Source organism: Macaca mulatta, chromosome 6 (assembly GCF_049350105.2).
Source record: "Macaca mulatta isolate MMU2019108-1 chromosome 6, T2T-MMU8v2.0, whole genome shotgun sequence".
NCBI lineage: Eukaryota > Metazoa > Chordata > Mammalia > Primates > Cercopithecidae > Macaca > Macaca mulatta.
In genome coordinates, this window is record NC_133411.1 from 117,780,412 (window position 1) to 117,799,958 (window position 19,547).

At 36.1% G+C, this 19,547-nt stretch overlaps 1 protein-coding gene across 8 annotated transcripts in view; it reads left to right on the forward strand.

Annotated features, from left to right (window-relative positions):
• FER (FER tyrosine kinase) overlaps window positions 1-19,547 on the forward strand; it is a 445,427-nt gene that overhangs the window by 177,692 nt on the left and 248,188 nt on the right. Inside the window, exon 1 of one of the 8 annotated variants that reach the window (XM_015140544.3) lies at window positions 1,052-1,319. The exons of the other annotated variants lie outside the window; for them this stretch is intronic. Coding sequence (XP_014996030.1) covers window positions 1,191-1,319 — 129 coding nt within the window. The 5' untranslated portion in view covers window positions 1,052-1,190. Of the gene's footprint in view, window positions 1-1,051; window positions 1,320-19,547 lie in introns of those variants that run through there. 8 annotated transcript variants of the gene reach the window in all.

A 19,547-nucleotide genomic window follows, 5' to 3' on the forward strand; every position in this document is an offset into this window, starting at 1 on the left:
GTCCATTAGAAAGAATGTTCTGTACAATACCTGAATATACCTGGCATCTAGTAGTTGTATAGTACAACATCTAGTAGTTGTATATTTGTTTTAAAAAATGAATGAATAAAGCAGAGATTTATAAAACAATTAACAAATTATTATAGAATAAGTTATCAAAAGTGGAGCCTTACTTTCCGATTAAACATTTATGGTTTTGAGTATCCCACTCTACTTCCTCTCTAGCCGTGCCACTTCATTGTGTGTTAAGTGTAGTACATTCTTGTGGCAAGGAAATTTAAAATTTTTATTTCTGTTTGGACCTTAGAGATCATTTGCACATACTTTATATTCTTTACCTTTGAACAGAAGAATTATAAAATATTAGAGAGTTATACCTCAATAAAAAATAAAAAAATTAAAACACGTTGGATTAAGAAAAGCTTTGTAGCACAGCTATCTGCAAGGTTTTGTTTCAAGAACTGCTTGAAAGTTTGGTCTATTCTCAGAGACCTTGAGATTAAAAACCTAAAATAAGAAGACTTCTATATGTTTCTTAGGAATAAAATCAGGTATTTTTATTTATCTAATTAAAAAAATCAAAGGCCAGGTGCAGTGGCTCACGCCTGTAATCCCAGCACTTTGGGAGGCTGAGGTGGGCGGATCACCTGAGGTCAGGAGTTCGAGACTAGCCTGGCTAACATGGTAAAACCCCATCTATACTAAAAATACAAAAAAAAAAAAAAAAAAAAATTAGCCAGGCGTGGTGGCGAGTGTCTGTAATTCCAGCTACTCAGGAGACTGAGGCAGGAGAATCACTTGAACCTGGGAGGCAAAGGTTGCAGAGAGCCGAGATGGTGCCATTGCACTCCAGCCTGGGCGACAAGAGTGAAACTCTGTCTCAAAAAAAAATAATAATAATAATAATAAAAATCAAGTAGAACAGAGATTTATTTCTTAGATAGTGTATATTCACTTAATGTACAAGGATTTTCTCTTTGTTGCTTGAAAACGCAACATTTGTTGGCTGTATCTGTACCTTTAATCCAGAACTGACTAGTATACTTCCGTGCCAACAGGGGGAGATAGTATGAAATAGGAGATCCAGATTTGCACCTCTCTTCTATCTTGCTTTTGCCTCAGACAGGAAGGTTTGTTGGTAAATTGACTTCCTTGGGCCCACTGTCACTATCTCTTAGCTAAATTTTGAGATGGAGCAGAAAATGAAATGTCCTCATTGTAAGGGTCAGCTGGAGCCTGGTGTCGGCTCCCAATCCTGTAAAACATGTGTTTTAATGTTCAGCTCTGAGCCTTCCACATCAGAAGTCCACAGAGATCAGGTAAGGGGAAGTTCTGTTTCAGGCCTACTTTACCCAGGGCCTAGACATTATCTAAGAGTCCAGCAGGTCATCTATTTTATGCGGCTGCTTCAAATGGGGAGGATAATTTCTCTTGACTTCTGTATCTGGGGGTAAACAAAATTCTTTTGAACAATGCTGTCACTCAGATGCTAAACCAAAGTCATTGAAAAAAATGAAAGTGGCTTCTTTTCCATTTGTATTTTATTTCATTTGTTTCCTTAATTCACCTCTCAGTTTTGAGAAAAATATGTCCTTTCCAGTATTTCAATACATGGAAGGTAAAAGACAGTGCAGTTTTATCGACTATTTGAGGAGAAACATGGCTCAGATTTTAAACTGAATATTCAACAAAGATAGTATTAAGATTTCTATTTTTCAAATTTCAGTTTCTATTCTGGCTGGTGAGCTCAATTTAGCCTTGTTATTTTCAATGTCTGTCACCAAAGGAAAATAATAATGTTTTTCTTGAACATAGGTATTTAATAGTTGGTGACAATAACTGGTAAAGCTTTTCATTATGATATGTAACTGTATAATTCAATGCTAATTTTATAATCAGTGTTTATGGTTTAATTTAGTAACTTGGAATACACTAATTCCTTACTCTTAATGTATAAAATATAATTTCTGTTACTAATAGGAATATAGCCCTATTTTCAATCTGTTGTGTTGGTAAATAATTATATTTTTATGTCATTTGACAATTTAAACTTAATTGCCTGCATTCTCTTGAGTCCCTTATTTAATGCCTCTCTTTTTTAGGCTTTCTTTTTCCAGATTCACTATATTAGGAAAACCTAATTCTGGCCTTCAAATAAGAATTGTAAATGCCGAAGAAGTTTATATATTTTCTTTATTTTGAAGATAGTTGAAATGCATACACGATTCTCGCTTTAATATTACTACATCCAGTATTTGGCTTATGGTGTTCCAAATATGTGTCCTATATTATTGGATAAGTACTGTTTGTAAATATAATGACCATTACTCGTGTGCATAAGTTTTGCGTTATCTGGTTTATAAATTTATAAAAATATTAGAGGATGTTGAATCCATTGGGATTGTCTTCTCCAAATTATCATTTTATATATAATAATGTCTCTGAAGCCTGAGATAATTAATGACTCACATGGCTAGCTAGTGACTTGCATAACTTAAATTTTTTTAAGAAAAGTCTTGCTTTCTTGTTACTCTTCAATCTCTGATATATATTCTTTTATGCTTCTTCTTTAATATTTTTCTGTTTTTTTATACACACTGTCATCTTTTCAAAACCATTTTGTGCTTTTTATTTCTTATTTTTGAAATTGTTCTTAATTCTCAAATTTTATTAACTTTTTTCTTTTATATTAGAATCTTCAATCTCTGATATACATTCTTTTATTATCCTTCTTTAATATTTTTCTATGCATTTTTTATACATACCGTCATTGTCTTTTCAAAACAATTTGGTGCTTTTTCTTATTTTTGAAATAGTTCTTAATGCTCTTAAATTTTATTAACTTTTTTCTTTTATATTATTTCTACTACATATCTTCAAAGTAAAGTAGAAAAGATTACAACTTTATTATTTTTCTCACTTATGTCAATTCTGTTTAGAGTAAATAGAATAAGAATTTTTGCTTTGATGGCTACCAGCCACCATCCTTGGGAAGACATTACATATAAGGATGCACACTGACTCTTGAAATTTTAAAACAATTCAACAAATAAATACTTAATTGAACTCTCATAATTATGAACTTCTACCCATTGCCTTGATGATTTGTCTTTGGTTATTAACTAATACTGATGTAAGTATAAAGACACCTCTTGATAAACCTAAAAATATACTTTTAAGTACTTCTCATTGTCAGTCTGCTCAGTCAGATGTTATTGTACTCACTTGGAGACATACATATTACTACACTCACTTGGAGACATACATATTCAGTTACACATACCTGAATTGATCATAGGAAGCCTTTGTATTCTTATGGAGTCACTATTTAGCCTCTGTGTTTTATACAGATATTCTTGACATCTTTTGTTTTTATTTTCTGGTCTGTCTGTCTTCCTTCCTTCCTTCCTTCCTTCCTTCCTTCCTTCCTTCCTTCCTTCCTTCCTTCCTTCCTTCCTTCCTTCCTTCCTTCCTTCCTTCCTTCCTTCCTTCCTTCCTTCCTTCCTTCCTTCCTTCCTTCCTTCCTTTTCTTTCTTTTCTTTCTTTTCTTTCTTTTCTTTCTTTTCTTTCTTTCGGTGAATTCTTACCACCATCAGGTACATGCTGACTCACAAGAGTATGTTTTAGGCAGAAGTTGTCCTTTTATCAGAAACTGACATTCCTCTAGAGATGAGACTAGTCTAGACCTAGTTTTCGGGTAAGCCATAGCCCCTCAAGCTGCTTTTCTGGGTCATCTGTTCCCTCCAAGTAGTGTGTCATATTGATACTGTATTATGTATGGTAGATCGATTCTTTATTGGGATTTCACTTCCCTCACCTATTATAATACAATTTTCCATCTTCTAAGAATTTTTAAATTTGGCCTTTGAAAGCTCATTCTGATAAGCAAACTTCCTGTTCAACAGAAGACTGCTCATTCTCCCGTATCCCATGTAATTCAGCATTGAGAAGTGGCTATTAATGTGGGCTTTATTATTCCTTTACCTTCGTGTGAAAGTCTTTGTGTTTTCAAGGCTTGTGGAGTTTGGTTGTACTGCATTGTATCCCTGCTCATTGTTGAAATCTTTGGAACTTCTCTTCATTCCTCCTTATTCATCAATACATGTACTCTCTTTTTTAGTCTCTTTTTCTACTTTTGGCCATTTTGGGATGACTTTAGCAGTCATGTGAAAGACCCACCTCAAATTTAGTTTCTGCATTTATTGATCTAAAAATAGTGTTGACTGAAGGATGATAACTGATAAGCAAATTTAGGTCAAGAGACTTTTTGTAAGAAAGACAGAAGAAGGCTCTTGGGTTCTTCTTGTTTCTGTTGAGTAACTGGCACCAATTCTGAACTGCTTACTTCATTTACAAATTTCATTTAATGAGACACATAAAACCTTATTTATCTAGGTTAATTTTAGACATATTCCTGCCACAGTAGCTGAAAGCAACCCTAACTGAAAAAGTAAGTAAAATGTTGGCAAAAATAGATAATATTACTTAGCACAGTACTGCTAGTTTCATCACTGTAGTTTGTTTGTTCCTGTTTTAGAAGGTGCTTGCTCCCAAATGCAGGAGCTTCTTGTGGCACTGAGTTTATGAAGGTAGAATTCTAGTGCATCAATTAGATGTTCTAGTGGGTTTTAAAATCTGGCCATCACACCTTGCTTTTGTAAATATCTATGTTTTGAAGTCCTGGTACTTTCCCTTCTGCCAGCTCCATACTTTCTGATTGAATTCTTAGAAAGCTTTTACTGCTGCCGATTGGCAATCATGTCACAAAATATTTTAAAGCTATGTGTATATTTCAGTGTTTGGTGATGTGATAATAGTATTTATGAAAATAAATTCATGAGTTCTTGAAATGTATTATAGGGCTCAACTTTTTAATAAGAATAAAATAAATATTGTAAGGAATTGATTTTAATGGCTGTTAAACATATTGAGAAAATAAGGTAATTGTATTTCACATTGCCCTTTCTGATTGTTTAGCTTTAGGTACTGCTTTGGATGCTCAGTTTCTAATTAATTTCTAGCAAAAGGTTTATTCTAGCTGTGAACGGTATAATTTTTATATAGCATCTCCCTTGAAAGCATATACATGCATACATATATATGTATATAAACTGTTTATGTACATATACATATATATGAAGTTTATATACGTATAAACTGTTTTTGCTCTTTTCTTAAAGAAGAGGGTGAGAGAGAATGAGGAGCAGTAGAAAGTATGGTCAAAGTTAGAAAATAAATCAAAAGGGTAATGATAGGTGAATGCTTTAATATGTGTCTAATATTTTAGCCAAATAATCCTTAGAGTCTTTATAGTTTGCTTTTTATGATACTTTTCTATGGATTTAAAAATGTCTTGTATAAACTTTATTTTGATGAATAAATGTATCTCTAGGGATATGAGAACACTGTGAATATATGATAAAAATTTACCCCCAGATATAGACTGTAACTTATCGTGAGGGGACTGGGAAAGAGGAAAAGTATGAAGTGGTTTTTAGCCTTTTTATTCAATCACAGCAGGTAAGAGATTTCTATATTCCTAATGTCATAAAGGTGTATATCCTGCAGTAATTAGTAGAAACAGACTGTTTGTTTTGTTTGTGGTAGTGAAAAAGCATTGGCTGCCTTAAAGTCTCTCTTTGCCAATAATTTTTTTTTAATTAAAGAAGCACACCAAAATAGATTACTCTGTTCCAGAATGTGTTATTGCTAATCCATTGTAAGTGGTGACAGAACAAAGTATAAATACTTTATTACATGTAGCTACATCTTGTAAGTCAATTCCTATCTCACCAGATGTTGCTAGCTGGAATCTAGACATCATCTAAGATACTATTTACTAGAATCACAGAAATCCTTGGTTATGTGGTTTATCTGTTGCATTATTTCACCCAAAGCAAGGATGGCTTTTCCTTTGCATTTAAGTTAACAGAAATAAGGTACATGATCATTTTAAGGAATTGGGCTTACAAAGAAGGAGGTGACTTATTTTTTCTTTTTTTTTTTTTTTCCTAAAGGAAGTCACTAAAAATGTCTGGCTGTCAAGAAATGAATAGCCTGGGCTACAGAGCGAGACTCCGTCTCAAAAAAAAAAAAAAAAAAAAAAAGAAATGAATAACTCTCTAGTGATAGGTTTTCTATGAATGAGGGAAATAGTAACAGAATAAGAGGGCCAGTTGATTAAAAAATGTTCCAGAAATATGACCTTGTCTCCAAGTCAAAAATACTTTAAAATATCGGGGGGAAAAGTTATAAAATACAGATAGAAGTAATTACAAAGCAATCTCGTAGCCTTGAGTCATCAGGAGAAAGTTAAACCATGTACATTTTGAACTGTTTAAAAAGACAGAAATACATAATTTGGTTTTTCAAGATAATCTTTTTTTCCTAAGATTGAAAACCTTATACTTTATTAAAATAATTTTCATTTTAATCAAGAGTTACTAGAAAACTTAGGCATGATTTTTAGAACACTCAACAATAAAGGCTGGCATTAAATTGCATCTATTTGGTATTTGAGAATTATATGGACAGATACAACCGTAAATGCTTTATTATTTTTTTTATTATACTTTGTGTTCTAGGGTACATGTGCACAACGTGCAGATTTGTTACATATGTATACATGTGCTATGTTGGTTTGCTGCACTCATTAACTCGTCATTTACATTAGTTATATCTCCTAATGCTATCGCTCCCCCCTCCCCCACCCCACAGTAGGCTCCGTATGTGATGTTCCATGTCCTGTGTCCAAGTGTTCTCATTGTTCAGTTCCCAGCTATGAGTGAGAACATGCGGTGTTTGGTTTTCTGTTCTTGCAATAGTTTGCTGAGAATGATGGTTTCCAGGTGCATCCATGTCCCTACAAAGGACACAAACTCATCTTTTTTTATGGCTGCATACTATTCCATGGTGTATATGTGCCACATTTTCTTAATCCAGTCTGTCACTGCTGGACATTTGGGTTGATTCCAAGTCTTTGCTATTGTGAATAGTGCCACGATAAACATACGTGTGCATGTGTCTTTATAGCAGCATGATTTAAATCCTTTGAATATATACCCAGTAATGGGATGGCTGGGTCAAATGGTATTTCTAGTTCTAGATCCTTGAGGAATCGCCACACTGTCTTCCACAATGGTTGAACTAGTTTACAGTCCCACCAACAGTGTAAAAGTGTTCTTATTTCTCCACATCCTCTCCAGCACCTGTTGTTTCCTGACTTTTTAATGATTGCCATTCTAACTGGTGTGAGATGGTATCTTATTGTGGTTTTGATTTGCATTTCTCTGATGGCCAGTGATAATGAGCATTTTTTCATGTGTCTGTTGGCTGCATAAATGTCTTCTTTTGAAAAGTGTCTGTTCATATCCTTTGCCTACTTTTTGATGGGGTTGTTTGTTTTTTTCTTGTAAATTTGTTTGAGTTCTTTGTAGGTTCTGGATATTAGCCCTTTGTCAGATGAGTAGATTGCAAAAATTTTCTCCCATTCTGTAGGTTGCCTGTTCACTCTGATGGTAGTTTCTTTTGCTGTGCAGAAGCTCTTTAGTTTAATTAGATCTAATTTGTCAATTTTGGCTTTTGTTGTCATTGCTTTTGTTGTTTTAGACATGAAGTCCTTTCCCATGCCTGTGTCCTGAATGGTATTGCCTAGGTTTTCTTCTAGGATTTTTATGGTTTTAGGTCTAATATTTAAGTCTCTAATCTATCTTGAATTAATTTTTGTATAAAGTGTAAGGAAGGGATCCAGTTTCAGCTTTCTACATATGGCTAGCCAGTTTTCCCAGTACCATTTATTAAATAGGGAATCCTTTACCCCATTTCTTGTTTTTGTCAGGTTTGTCAAGGATCAGATGGTTGTAGATGTGTGGTATTATTTCTGAGGGCTCTGTTCTGTTCCATTGGTCTATATCTCTGTTCTGGTACCAGTACCATGCTGTTTTGGTTACTGTAGCCTTGTAGTATAGTTTGAAGTCAGGTAGCATGATGCCTCCAGCTTTGTTCTTTTGGCTTAGGATTGTCTTGGCAATGCGGGCTGTTTTTTGGTTCCATATGAACTTTAAAGTAGTTTTTTCCAATTCTGTGAAGAAAGTCATTGGTAGCTTAATGGGGATGGCACTGAATCTATAAATTACCTTGGGCAGTATGACCATTTTCACGATACTGAATCTTCCTATCCATGAGCAAGGAATGTTCTTCCATTTCTTTGTGTCCTCTTTTATTTCATTGAGCAGTGGTTTGTAGTTCTCATTGAAGAAGTTGTTCACATCCCTTGTAAGTTGGATTCCTAGGTATTTTATTCTCTTTGAAGCAATTGTGAATGGGAGTTCATTCATGATTTGGCTCTCTGTTTGTCTGTTATTGGTGTATAAGAATGCTTGTGATTTTTGCACATTGATTTTGTATCCTGAGACTTTGCTGAAGTTGTTTATCAGCTGAAGGAGATTTTGGGCTGTGACGATGGGGTTTTCTAAATATACAATCATGTCATCTGCAAACAGGGACAATTTGACTTCTTCTTTTCCTAATTGAATACCCTTGATTTCTTTCTCTTGCCTGATTGCCCTAGCCAGAACTTCCAACACTATGTTGAATAGGAGTGGTGAGAGAGGGCATCCCTGTCTTGTGCCAGTTTTCAAAGGGAACGCTTGCAGTATTTGCCCATTCAGTATGATATTGGCTGTGGGTTTGTTATAAATAGCTCTTATTATTTTGAGATATGTTCCATCAATACTGAATTTATTGAGAGTTTTTAGCATGAAGGGCTGTTGAATTTTGTCAAAGGCCTTTTCTTTATCGAGATAATCATATGGTTTTTGTCTTTGGTTCTGTTTATATGCTGGATTACGTTTATTGATTTGCATATGTTGAACCAGCCTTGCATCCCAGGGATGAAGCCCACTTGATCATGGTGGATAAGCTTTTTGATGTGCTGCTGGATTTGGTTTGCCAGTATTTTATTGAGGATTTTTGCATCGATATTCATCAGGGATATTGGTCTAAAATTCTCTTTTTTTGTTGTGTCTCTGCCAGGCTTTGGTATCAGGATGATGTTGACCCCATAAAATGAGTTAGGGAGGATTCCTTCTTTTTCTATTGATTTGAATAGTTTCAGAAGGAATGGTACCAGCTCCTCCTTGTACCTTTGATAGAATTTGGCTGTGAATCCGTCTGGTCCTGGACTTTTTTTGTTGGCAGGCTATTAATTATTGCCTCAATTTCAGAGCCTCCTATTGTTCTATTCAGGGATTCCACTTCTTCCTGGTTTAGTCTTGGGAGAGTGTATGTGTCCACGAATTTATCCATTTTTGAAGATAATCTTTTTAAAGGTATGGCTCAATGAGGCATTTCATTAGTGCCTTTTAGTTCCAAGGTAAGTTATTGTTTTAAAAATTGTGAATTTCTGAAGTTTTAAGATATCTAATAATTAGCTGTTTGTTTTTTGTACCTTTACACCCTCAAGATAATTTATGGATTTTTTTTGAATCTATGTATAATTCTTAAGCAGTGAAGCAGTTGTAGATATTAACACATTGGTACCCTTTTCTTTTTTTTTTTTTTTTTTTAACATTTTTTAACTGGAAAAAAAAAATGTTTTGTGGATGCAGTCTTATTTTGTTGCCCAGGCTGTCTCAAACTCCTGGCTTCAAGCAGTCTTCCTGCCCAGGCCTCCTGAAGTAAAAGGATTACAGGCATAAGCCTCCATGCCTGGCCCTACCCATTAATTCTTTCTCCTCCTTTTCCCTCCCCTCCCCTTCTCCTCCCCCTCCCCTCCTTTTTTCTTCCCCTCCCCTCCCCTTTCCCCCCCTTTTCTTCCCCTCCCCTTCCTTCCTTTCACCTCCCGTCCCCTTCCCTTCTCCCCTCTCCTCCCCTTCCCCTCTCCTTCCCTCCCCATTTTTGCGCCTTTTACTCCGCTTTTCTTCCTCTCCCCTCTCCTCCCCTCCCTTTTTTCCCCCTTCCCCTCCCCTCTCTGCCCCTTCTCCTCCCTTCCTTCCCCTCCTCTCCCCCTCTCCTCCCCTCCCCTTTTTCTCCTCTCCCTGTCCCTTCTTCTTCCCTCACATTCCCTCCCCTCCCCTCCCCTTTCCCTCCCCTCCCCTACCTTTCCTTCCCCTTCTCCTTCTCTTCCCTCCCCTCACCTCTCCTTTCCCTCCCCTCCCCTCCCTTTCCCTCCCCTTTTCCTCCTCTCCCTTCTCCTCCCCTCCCCCTCTCCTCCCCTCCCCTCCCTTCCCCTTTTTCTCCCCTCCCCTCCCCTTCCTGTTCTTTCTCCTCCCCTCCCCTCCCTTCCCCTCCCCTCCCCTTCTCCTCCTCCTCTCCTCTCCTTTTTTCCTCTCCTTCCCTTCCTTTTTGTGACAGGGTCTCGCTCTATCTCCCAGGCTGGTTGTGCCATCTAGGTTCATTGCAACCTCTGCCTCGTGAGTTCAAGCGATTCTCCTGCCTTAGCTTTCTGAGTAGCTGGGAGTACAGGTGAGCAACAGTACACTCTACTCATTTTTGTATTTTTAGTAGAGACAGGGTTTCACCATGTTGCCCAGGCTGGTCTTGAACTCCTAACCTCAAGTGATCCACCTGCCTTGTCCTCCCAAAGTGTTGGGATTACAGGCGTGAGCCAATGGGCCTGGCCCAACCCATTAGTTCTATGAATAATTTTGTTGCTCCTCTATCAGTGTAGGGAAGGAAAAATATGACTTGGGTTAAATTACATTGTAGTTTTGATTATAAGAATTCTTATTCTGCATAAGAACTTTTTATTATTATCTTTGGAAAAGTTATTTAACCACTCTAGGCTTTGGCTTTCTAATCTTTAAAATGAGAATAATAACAGGACCTGCTATATAGTGTTCATAGAAGATTAAAATGGGCAATGGTGCTTGGCTCATAGTTAGTGCTACTGTCAGTGTTTGAGACCTTTTCTAAGCAGGTTAGTATTCTCTTTTCAACAGAGACTTCAAATGGTATATTGTGATTGTTTTCTTTCATGTAGCCCTTAAAACTTCAGCAATAGTGATATTACTCTGTTTTTTCCATGTGTTTTACAATAAAAAAATCATTTGGTGTCTCACTGAGCTACACTGAAATTTAATAAATTTGTGTCACTGAACGAAGCATTTCTGAAATGTGGATCCAAAGTTTCCTGTGTTTATATTCAAGGGCCTCTCCTCTTATTGTTTTATCTTTAAGTTTCTGATCATTTTATGTCATTAATATTTCATAGTTTTCATTCATGTCTAAATTCTCTTACCATCCCAGGCCAAAAATGGCTCTTTTCTTGAGATGTGGTATTAAAAATAGTGCATGTCTGAAGTCAGGAATTCGAGACCAGCCTGGCCAACATGGTGAAACCCCATCTCTACTAAAAATAGAAAAATCAGCTGGGTGTGGTGGTGGGGACCTGTAATCCCAGCTACTTGGGAGGCTGAAGCAGGAGAAACGCTTGAACCTGGGAGGCCGAGGTTGCAGTTAGCCAAGAATGCGCCGTTGTACTCCACCCTAGGAGACAAGACTGAAACTCCATCTCGGGGAAAAAAAAAATAGCGCATAATTCTTAGGTATAAATTAACCATAGTTTTATATATAATATTATCAATTTGATTGTAATTATTGTTCAGTACTGTGTTGAATAGGAGTGGTGAGAGAGGGCATACTTTTCTTGATTTTGAGTGAATGACTGATGCCCAGCGTTTTCTTGGCTTTCTGTATGTAATCTAGGCAACCTGGCTTAGTACCAAGAGAGTAAGCAAAGAGTTACTTTGTTACCTTCTCTGTACCTTAGTGCAAGTCACTTCACCCCCTCTGACCTTCATTTTCTCATGTATTATGAAGTGAAAAAGCTGAAATAGAAAATCTTTAACACAGAAGGTTCCTTCTACCACTGATTCTATTTAAGACCGTTTCATTATATGACAGCTTTGTAAAAAATGTGATAGAATAAAAATTTTGGCCCAGTAATTTTCACACTTATTTTTAATGTTAATCTTTTTAGTAATGCCCTGTTTACATAAACGTATATTGACCAACTTATTTTTGTCTTGGGAGTTGGTTGCTTTTTAAAGTCCTTTCTTTGCTGATGTCTTATCAGCAACTATATTGGACTCCAAAATATGAGAAGAAACTTCAAACCACATGTGCTAATTACTGTGAAAATAGACGCTAGCAAAGCAAATAAAAAGTTAGCTAGTTTTCCAGCTACTGCACTGTGGGTGGGTGAATAGCCAGAGGGAGATCATCCAGTGACCTTGCTACTGCTGAGCTGTAAATGTTGCTGTACAGTTTCCTGGAATTATCAGGGCTCTTGCTGGGAAAAAACATCTTTGGGACTACAGCTACATTTCTGACAGTGGATTTTGGGGCAAGGTGTCACTTTAGTTAGAGATAATAATGTTCTGAAAACTGGATGGGCAATGAAAGATTAACAAAAGCATATATCTACAGAAGGAACAGGATTGGAAAAAAAGAAAAAAGCATATATGCACATTTTTATTGCATGGAATCTATGTGAATCATGCAATTCTTAACCCATTTTCCTGATTAATATATTACATATAGGGGTGATTTTTCTTTTCTTGGACATTTAAGATAGCTGCTGATTATAAGGTAAATATGCAGTGATTCTTTGTCAGCTATGTGCTGTTGTCTAGGACCTCCATAAAAAAATTACCACAAATTTGGTGGCTGAAAACAACAGAAATATCTTCTTTCACAGTTCTGGAGGCCAGAAGTCCAAAATCAAGGTTTTGCCAGAGTTGATGCCTTCAGGAGTCTCTGAATGAGAATTGTTCCATGCCTCTATCCTAGCTTCTTGTGGCTGCTGGAGATCCTATCGTTCCTTCGTTCATAAACACATCACTGTAATCTGTCTCCTTCTTCACATCACCTTCTGTGTTTCTTCTTCTTCTAAGTTTTCTTATGAGGAAACTTGTCATTGGATTTAGGGCCCCTGGATAATCCTGTATGATCTCATGTTGAGACCCTTGACTTAATTAAATCTGTAAAACTTGCTTTTCCAAGTAAGGTTACGTTCACAGGTTCTTAGTGGAAATACCTTCTGAGCGGGGTGGGGGGAGGTGGTGGTCACCATCTAACCCACCTACAGTTTGTGTCTCTCTTCTGTTTAATTATCAAGAAAGTTCTCAAAAATTAAAACTGGTTATGGGTGAAATCCTTAACTTGAGAGAAGCTGATTCTTTCTGCCCTTTTATTCAAGTAATTTTTTGAGTACTACTCTGTGAGTCATAGTATTTCGGAACTGGAAGATACTATAAAATATTTTTCTTTTGCCAGAAGCACAGATATTTTGTTTATGGTCCAACTCCGAGTTAGAGTCAAAGCCAGACCTAGAACATAGATTCTGAATCAAGTGTTTACATCTGTATTGTGAGACCAGAAAGTCCTCTGTTTATTATGTTATTGGAGCAATTAAATATACATTTATTGAGCAGACTTCAAACAGCATTACTTTTTGAGTGGTTTGGGAAAGAGTCCTTGAGAAATAAGAGGTCTGTGTCTTGCAAGAACTATTCAAGGCAGGCAAAATAGCATAATGATTAATAGCAAAAAATTTGTATTAATGCTGAATTTAAATTTCGGCTGCTTGACCACATGATGTTGAGCAAATCACTTAGTATTTCTGGGGCTCACAGTCCTGGCTCACACTATTTGGAAAATACCTGGGGATTCATTGGGAGCAAAGGGATTGAGAGGATTTTCAAATTCTCAATATTTAAACTTTTTATGCAAGGAAAATAATTCTGCTTAATATAAAAAATACAATTTTAAATATCAATGGCTATTATTTTATCTTTAATAATTTTGCTAAACCTTTGATACAGTTATTTGGTGAGTACCCATTGTTAATTTTTAGATGAATAATTGTAGTTTTGATGATGACTCTTAATCAGAGATCTTCATGGTTGTAAGTCTGATGTTAGGAGTTACACAATGGCTGCTTTAGGCCAGTGGTTTATTATGTTGTTTATTTCATATCGATTCTCCTATGCTTAATTGCCTGTTGACGTAATAGTTAATGAACTTCTGAAAATACCCAGTATACAACAGTTCTCATGGGTACTTTATTAGCTGAAGCAGACTAGAGCCTATTACATAGAAATAGAGACCTGGTCCTAAGATTTCTAACTTACACTCATATTGATAAAAATTAAGCCCTGGAGGTGTTATTTATAAGATTTGGTAATTGGTAATGTCTGGATTAAGTAATACATTTTTATTTCTAGATATGTACTATGCCTTTCTTGAACTTATTAAGAAGTTAAATATTCTCTGTATTAACACTTTTAGCTATTTATAAGTACAATAAACTGGTTTTCAAATTAAAATAATTAGAAAAATCAATCTTTTTGAAAAATGCAAAGGAAAATATCTTTTAACTCCCAAGATAGTATTCTCCTGTTGTTTTTGAGAATTTCCTACTATTTAAATAGGGATAACTGCAGATTCTTGAAATCAGTCTGAGTTAAAAAGATTACCTATAATTGGAATGACTTGGGTTAAATTTGAGTACTTTAATTTCATTTTTCTCTTATGTGTCATTTGAGATTTCTTAGCACAAAACAATAGTTCAAGTAAATATATTCCCTTTTATTTGCTATTTAAATGGTGTCTAATAGCTCCTGTCTTGCTTAACTTCATCATTAATATATAGCATTTATTTTAATATTTTAATAATTTGAGTTAAAAAAAACCAATAAATCCCCCTGCCCTCTTGTAGTTTAGATTATATTGTGAGTGTGTGCTTGGGCCTCCAGATATCTGACTTGTATGACAGAGGTATTAGTACCATTCATTGAAATGGGAAACCGATAAAAGGCCAGCATTGGGAATTATGAGTTCAGTAATATGTTGACTTTTATATCTAAATAGAAGTCACATGAATGTTCCAACATACAAGTTTGGAGCTCAATTAAAACAGTTTAAATTGCAGATTTTGTGAGTAGACTTGGTTCAGGTGGTAATTGAAGTTGAGAAATAAAAGAGATCCCCTAGGGAGAAAGTACAGAGCAAGTGAAGAAGAAACCTGGAACCAGTAGAGCCTAGAATCATATTACCATTTAATGACCTGAAAGAGGAGGGTGAGCCTGCTGAGGAAACTGAGAATGTGTAGTCTGAGAGGTTGGAGGAGAGTGTGGTAGGGGAATAAACGTTTCATGTAGGCATACATGGTCAATAGAGCGGAATTGTGTTGAGACATCAAGTAGGAGAAGTGGGAAATGTGTCTGTTAGATTGGTGAAATGGAGTCTGTTGGTTTCCTAAGACCATCTGCTTTGGTGTAGTTACGGGGTGATAGCCAAATAAGAGCAGATTGAGGAATGAGTGGGAGTAGGGAAAATTGAGACAGTGAGCATATATAACTCTTTTAGGAATTTTTTTTATAAAGAGCAAGCAGTAGCTGCAACAGAATATGTGGTGAAGGGAGAGGTTCCTCCTTCCCTTTCTTCTGCTCTCTCCTTCCTTTATTTCCTTCTCTTTTCCCTCCTTTTTTTTTTCTATGACATATATATATATGTAAAAACTGATGGACTGGTGGGGAAGAACCATTTGAGAAGGGATGATTGACGGTACCTCAGAGATCCGTTAGGTTCTTGTAAGGTGTAAGGTTCTGGGGAGATCAGTAAGCAATGAGATCCAAAGTGAAGTAGAGTGGTAATCCTTACATGGGAGTTATCTGCCCCATGTTTCAAAAAAGGGAAGGAGATTATAAAAGGTAGAGAAGTTTATAGCTTTGAAAAGGCAAGATGAAGAGGTTCCTACCTTTGTTAATTCTATAGAAGCTAGAAGGTATGGAAAAAGGTGGTTTTAGACATAGAAAAGTAAGAAAAGTTTGAAATGATTGACAATGACAGTGGAAAATAAGAAATGAGTTGGCCAGATATTTAGGGCCCATTTGAAGTTAGTAATCATGTGATACTCTGTAACAGTGTTTAGTTGCTTGGGTGCGAACTCAGAGAGAGCAGATAGTTGGATCCATCCAGGGTTAGATTTTGCCACAAGGGAGCACCTAAGAGACAGGATAGCAAGGGAATTTAGAACATTGGCAAGAGTATCATTGAAAATGATGTAGCCTGGCATCTAAGTTAAATAAAGAGAGAAGAGAAGAGAAGATGATTGATTGGGAGAAAGTAGGAGACTACAAGACTTAAGAGTTCCAGTGAGATTGAAAAATGGTTACAGTGTGACTGGTTGAAAGCAAACTGATGGGATAGGAGATTGTGGCCAAAAAGAGGGGAGCTTAAATTTAGAGCTCTTCCATGTGATGATAGTGTCCAAGGAAAAGCCATGACTGATGTAGAAAGGATACAAATGTTTCCCCTCCCACCCCTACAGATTGAAAGCTTTGTGACAGCACCTTCTGAGGTGTATGTTGCGGAATATTTTCTCTCCCAAATGCAAGTAGTAATTCTTTATTAAGGCTCTGAGACATATTGCATTAATGAATCTGTTTAAATTTGTTTAACTGTGCATTTCTAAAATCTATGGGACTACAGAACCTTTTGTACTATGACGTCTATTAACGGCCATTTAAACTAGGGTTTTCCTATACTTTTGAGCAGTTGTTTTGTTTGTTATGTGCTGAAACTGTTAAATTAATGGGAATAAGTGAGAATAATTATCACAACATATATAGTTTATAAAGAAGGTTTAATCTACATTAATATATATCAATATCAAAAGATTTCTTTTCCTATTAAAATTAAATGTGTCTAAAACCTAAAAATGTAAGTTAGTATATTGTTTTGTTAGTGATCATTATGACATTTGAAGTTGCTTATTGAAAATCTTTAATTAGTAATTGATATTCCAGGAAAACCTACTATATTAGTTCTATACAATAGTTACCCAAGTTAGATTAGTTAAAACATAAAAGAGTTTACCCAGTCACGTAATTGGATATACACAGAAGTTCAAACCATGTCGTCAAGAATTTGTTTTCATTTCTCAGCTCTACCTTCTATTGTATTGACTTCATTCTCAGGCAGGATGTACTGATGTCCCATAGTGTGACAGTTTTTCTCAGAGAGGCTGAGGATGGGACAAGCACTTAGAATCTGACTAATTTCTTTCTAAAATGTATCTCCTGGTTGGATTTTATTAGCTGATAAAAGAAGTACAATATTATAACTACCATTTTTTTATTTAAAAATTTTAATTTTTCTGTATTTTTATTAAATCTTAGGATTTTCGTTTAGGTCCTTAAGTTTCTGATTCCATTCTAATAAATAAAATCTTGACTGAGGACTTGAAACTCCAAATGTTCCCAGTTACTAGTTCCAGTAACAAAAGGAGCTCTGATAAGAGGATTATTGATGCATGTGCAGTACAAGAATACTAAACATTAAAACCATTCAGGAACTTTTTAGATAAAGTTGGAAACCTAAAACATTTACAAAAATGAAATATGTACTTAGTAGTCTTTATCGTGTCCTTGTGAGGTCCTCTGCAGCAAATACAAAACCCATAAAACTCATCCTCCCTATCCCCTGAAACCCATCAATAAAGGAAAACAAAACAAAACAAAACCCCACAAAATAACATATCAAACTTTTGAAACAGTGGTCTTTAACCTGTTAAATTATTTTCTGAGGAATGTAGCCTTGAACTGTGTAGTAATTGTCATAGAAAATGGTAGTCAAAATCAAACCTGTAGCTTTTGGCAAATTAGTGGTCTTTTTGATGGACTTTTTAGTGAATAACCATAAAAGGTGTTTTACGTTTTCCTGGTTTATAAATAAAGGAAAGTAAAATGATCACGAGTATTAAATAAATTACTGGCCTTAATGAAAAGCATATGAAATTTATATCCAGGTTGAATATGGAAAGTCACAAGAGACCATCATTTCTGCCTAACAACCAAAATAAGCTACAAAATAATAGTTTTTGGAAACCTCATCAGAGAGCTAAGGACAGAAGTAAACCTAAATGAACCTACATGCAGAAAGTGACAGGCCTTTTGTAGGAAAAAACAGACCCATGATTACTTTCATCCTTGGTGGAACTGTATGAGCAGATGAATCCTTAAAAGTTTTTGAGATATTTGTAGCGTCAGGTGTAGGCTGATGTGAAAGATTAGAATCTAGAGGAGCCTGACCCACAGAGCAAAGCATTATCTGTCCACCAGCTCTTACGCAAGTGTTTTCACTGAGTGAAGGAGGCCATCAGAGAAGGAGACTTGAGAGAGATACTTCAAATGAAATCCTCAACACATCAGAAAGGTGGTGTGTGGGGTGTGTGTCTGGTGGGGGGTGCGGGAGTGGGGAGGAGTTCAGGCAGAAGAACTGAGCACTCTAGGGTTTCACTTACAGAAGAATGTAAGAGCCCTTTCCCAAACTGATTCTTTGTAGGGAATGCTGGGTCTTCACAGTCTAGGGCAATGGCCCTCCAAAGACTAGGCTGAGGAATGTGTATTAGAGCTGAAAGTTGTCTTCTTAGGTACATAAAGTAGTGGGTGAGGGCAAAGAGACTTCCCTCCCCCACCCAAAAGACTGTAAAGCTGGGAGAGATCTCCTGTATTTCCTAAAGCTGATGGATCAGCTTTGAAGCCGAGGGAGGATGCTAGAATCTCATCATGGCTCAGCTTTATTTTTAGATGAAGGAAAACTGATCTCTCTCAAAGTATTTGAAGGCTGTGGCAATTGATTTAAACTAGAACTGTGACAAAGGCTAGACCCAACTTATTAACTACAGCTCCAACTCTCCAACAGCCTGACAAAAAAAGGAGTGGGTATGCCCCTTTCTTGAGGATAATATTCTTGAATTCAGACTCTACTGTTGTTTTATACAAACTGTCTGGCCTACAATCAAAGATTATATAACACACCAAAAAGTGAGAAATGTGACCCATAGGCAAGAAAATAGACGGACTCAGAGATGGCCCAGATCTTGGAATTATGAGACATTTGTTAATATAGCTGTTACAAAAATGCTTAGGGATGTAGTGGAGAAGATGGAAAATGTGTCTGAAAAGCTGGGAAATTGCAGTAGAGATGTGGATACTGTAAAATAAATGGAAATTCTGGAATTGAAAAATACAGTATCAGAACTGAGAGCTTCATTCAATGGACTTGTTAGATAGACTAGAAAGATCAGTGAGAGGTAAAGACAGGTTGGTAGAAAGTATCCAAATTGAAACAAAAAGAAAAAAGTGAAAAAACATAACGGAGTGTTTGAGGTCATGGAATAATATCAAATGTAGGGGAGAGAGATATGGGGGTAAAAATTCCAGGTTTTAATGATCAAATTCTTTCCAACACTTTCAGCCCAACGGTCCATGAAATTTTAACAAACCGTAAGCAGGATGAAATATTTTAAAAATCACATTTACTGATATCATAGTCAATTATGAAAATGGCCAGGGGGAAAAAGATACATTATGGATAGGGGAATAATGATATGAATTGTAGATAATGTCTCTACAGAAACAGTGGTGGTCAGAAGACAAAGTACTAAAAGAAGAAAAGCTACATCAACCTTGAATTCAATATCCAGTAAAAATGCCCTTCAAAAATGAAGACAAGCAGCTTGTCACACTCACCAATCT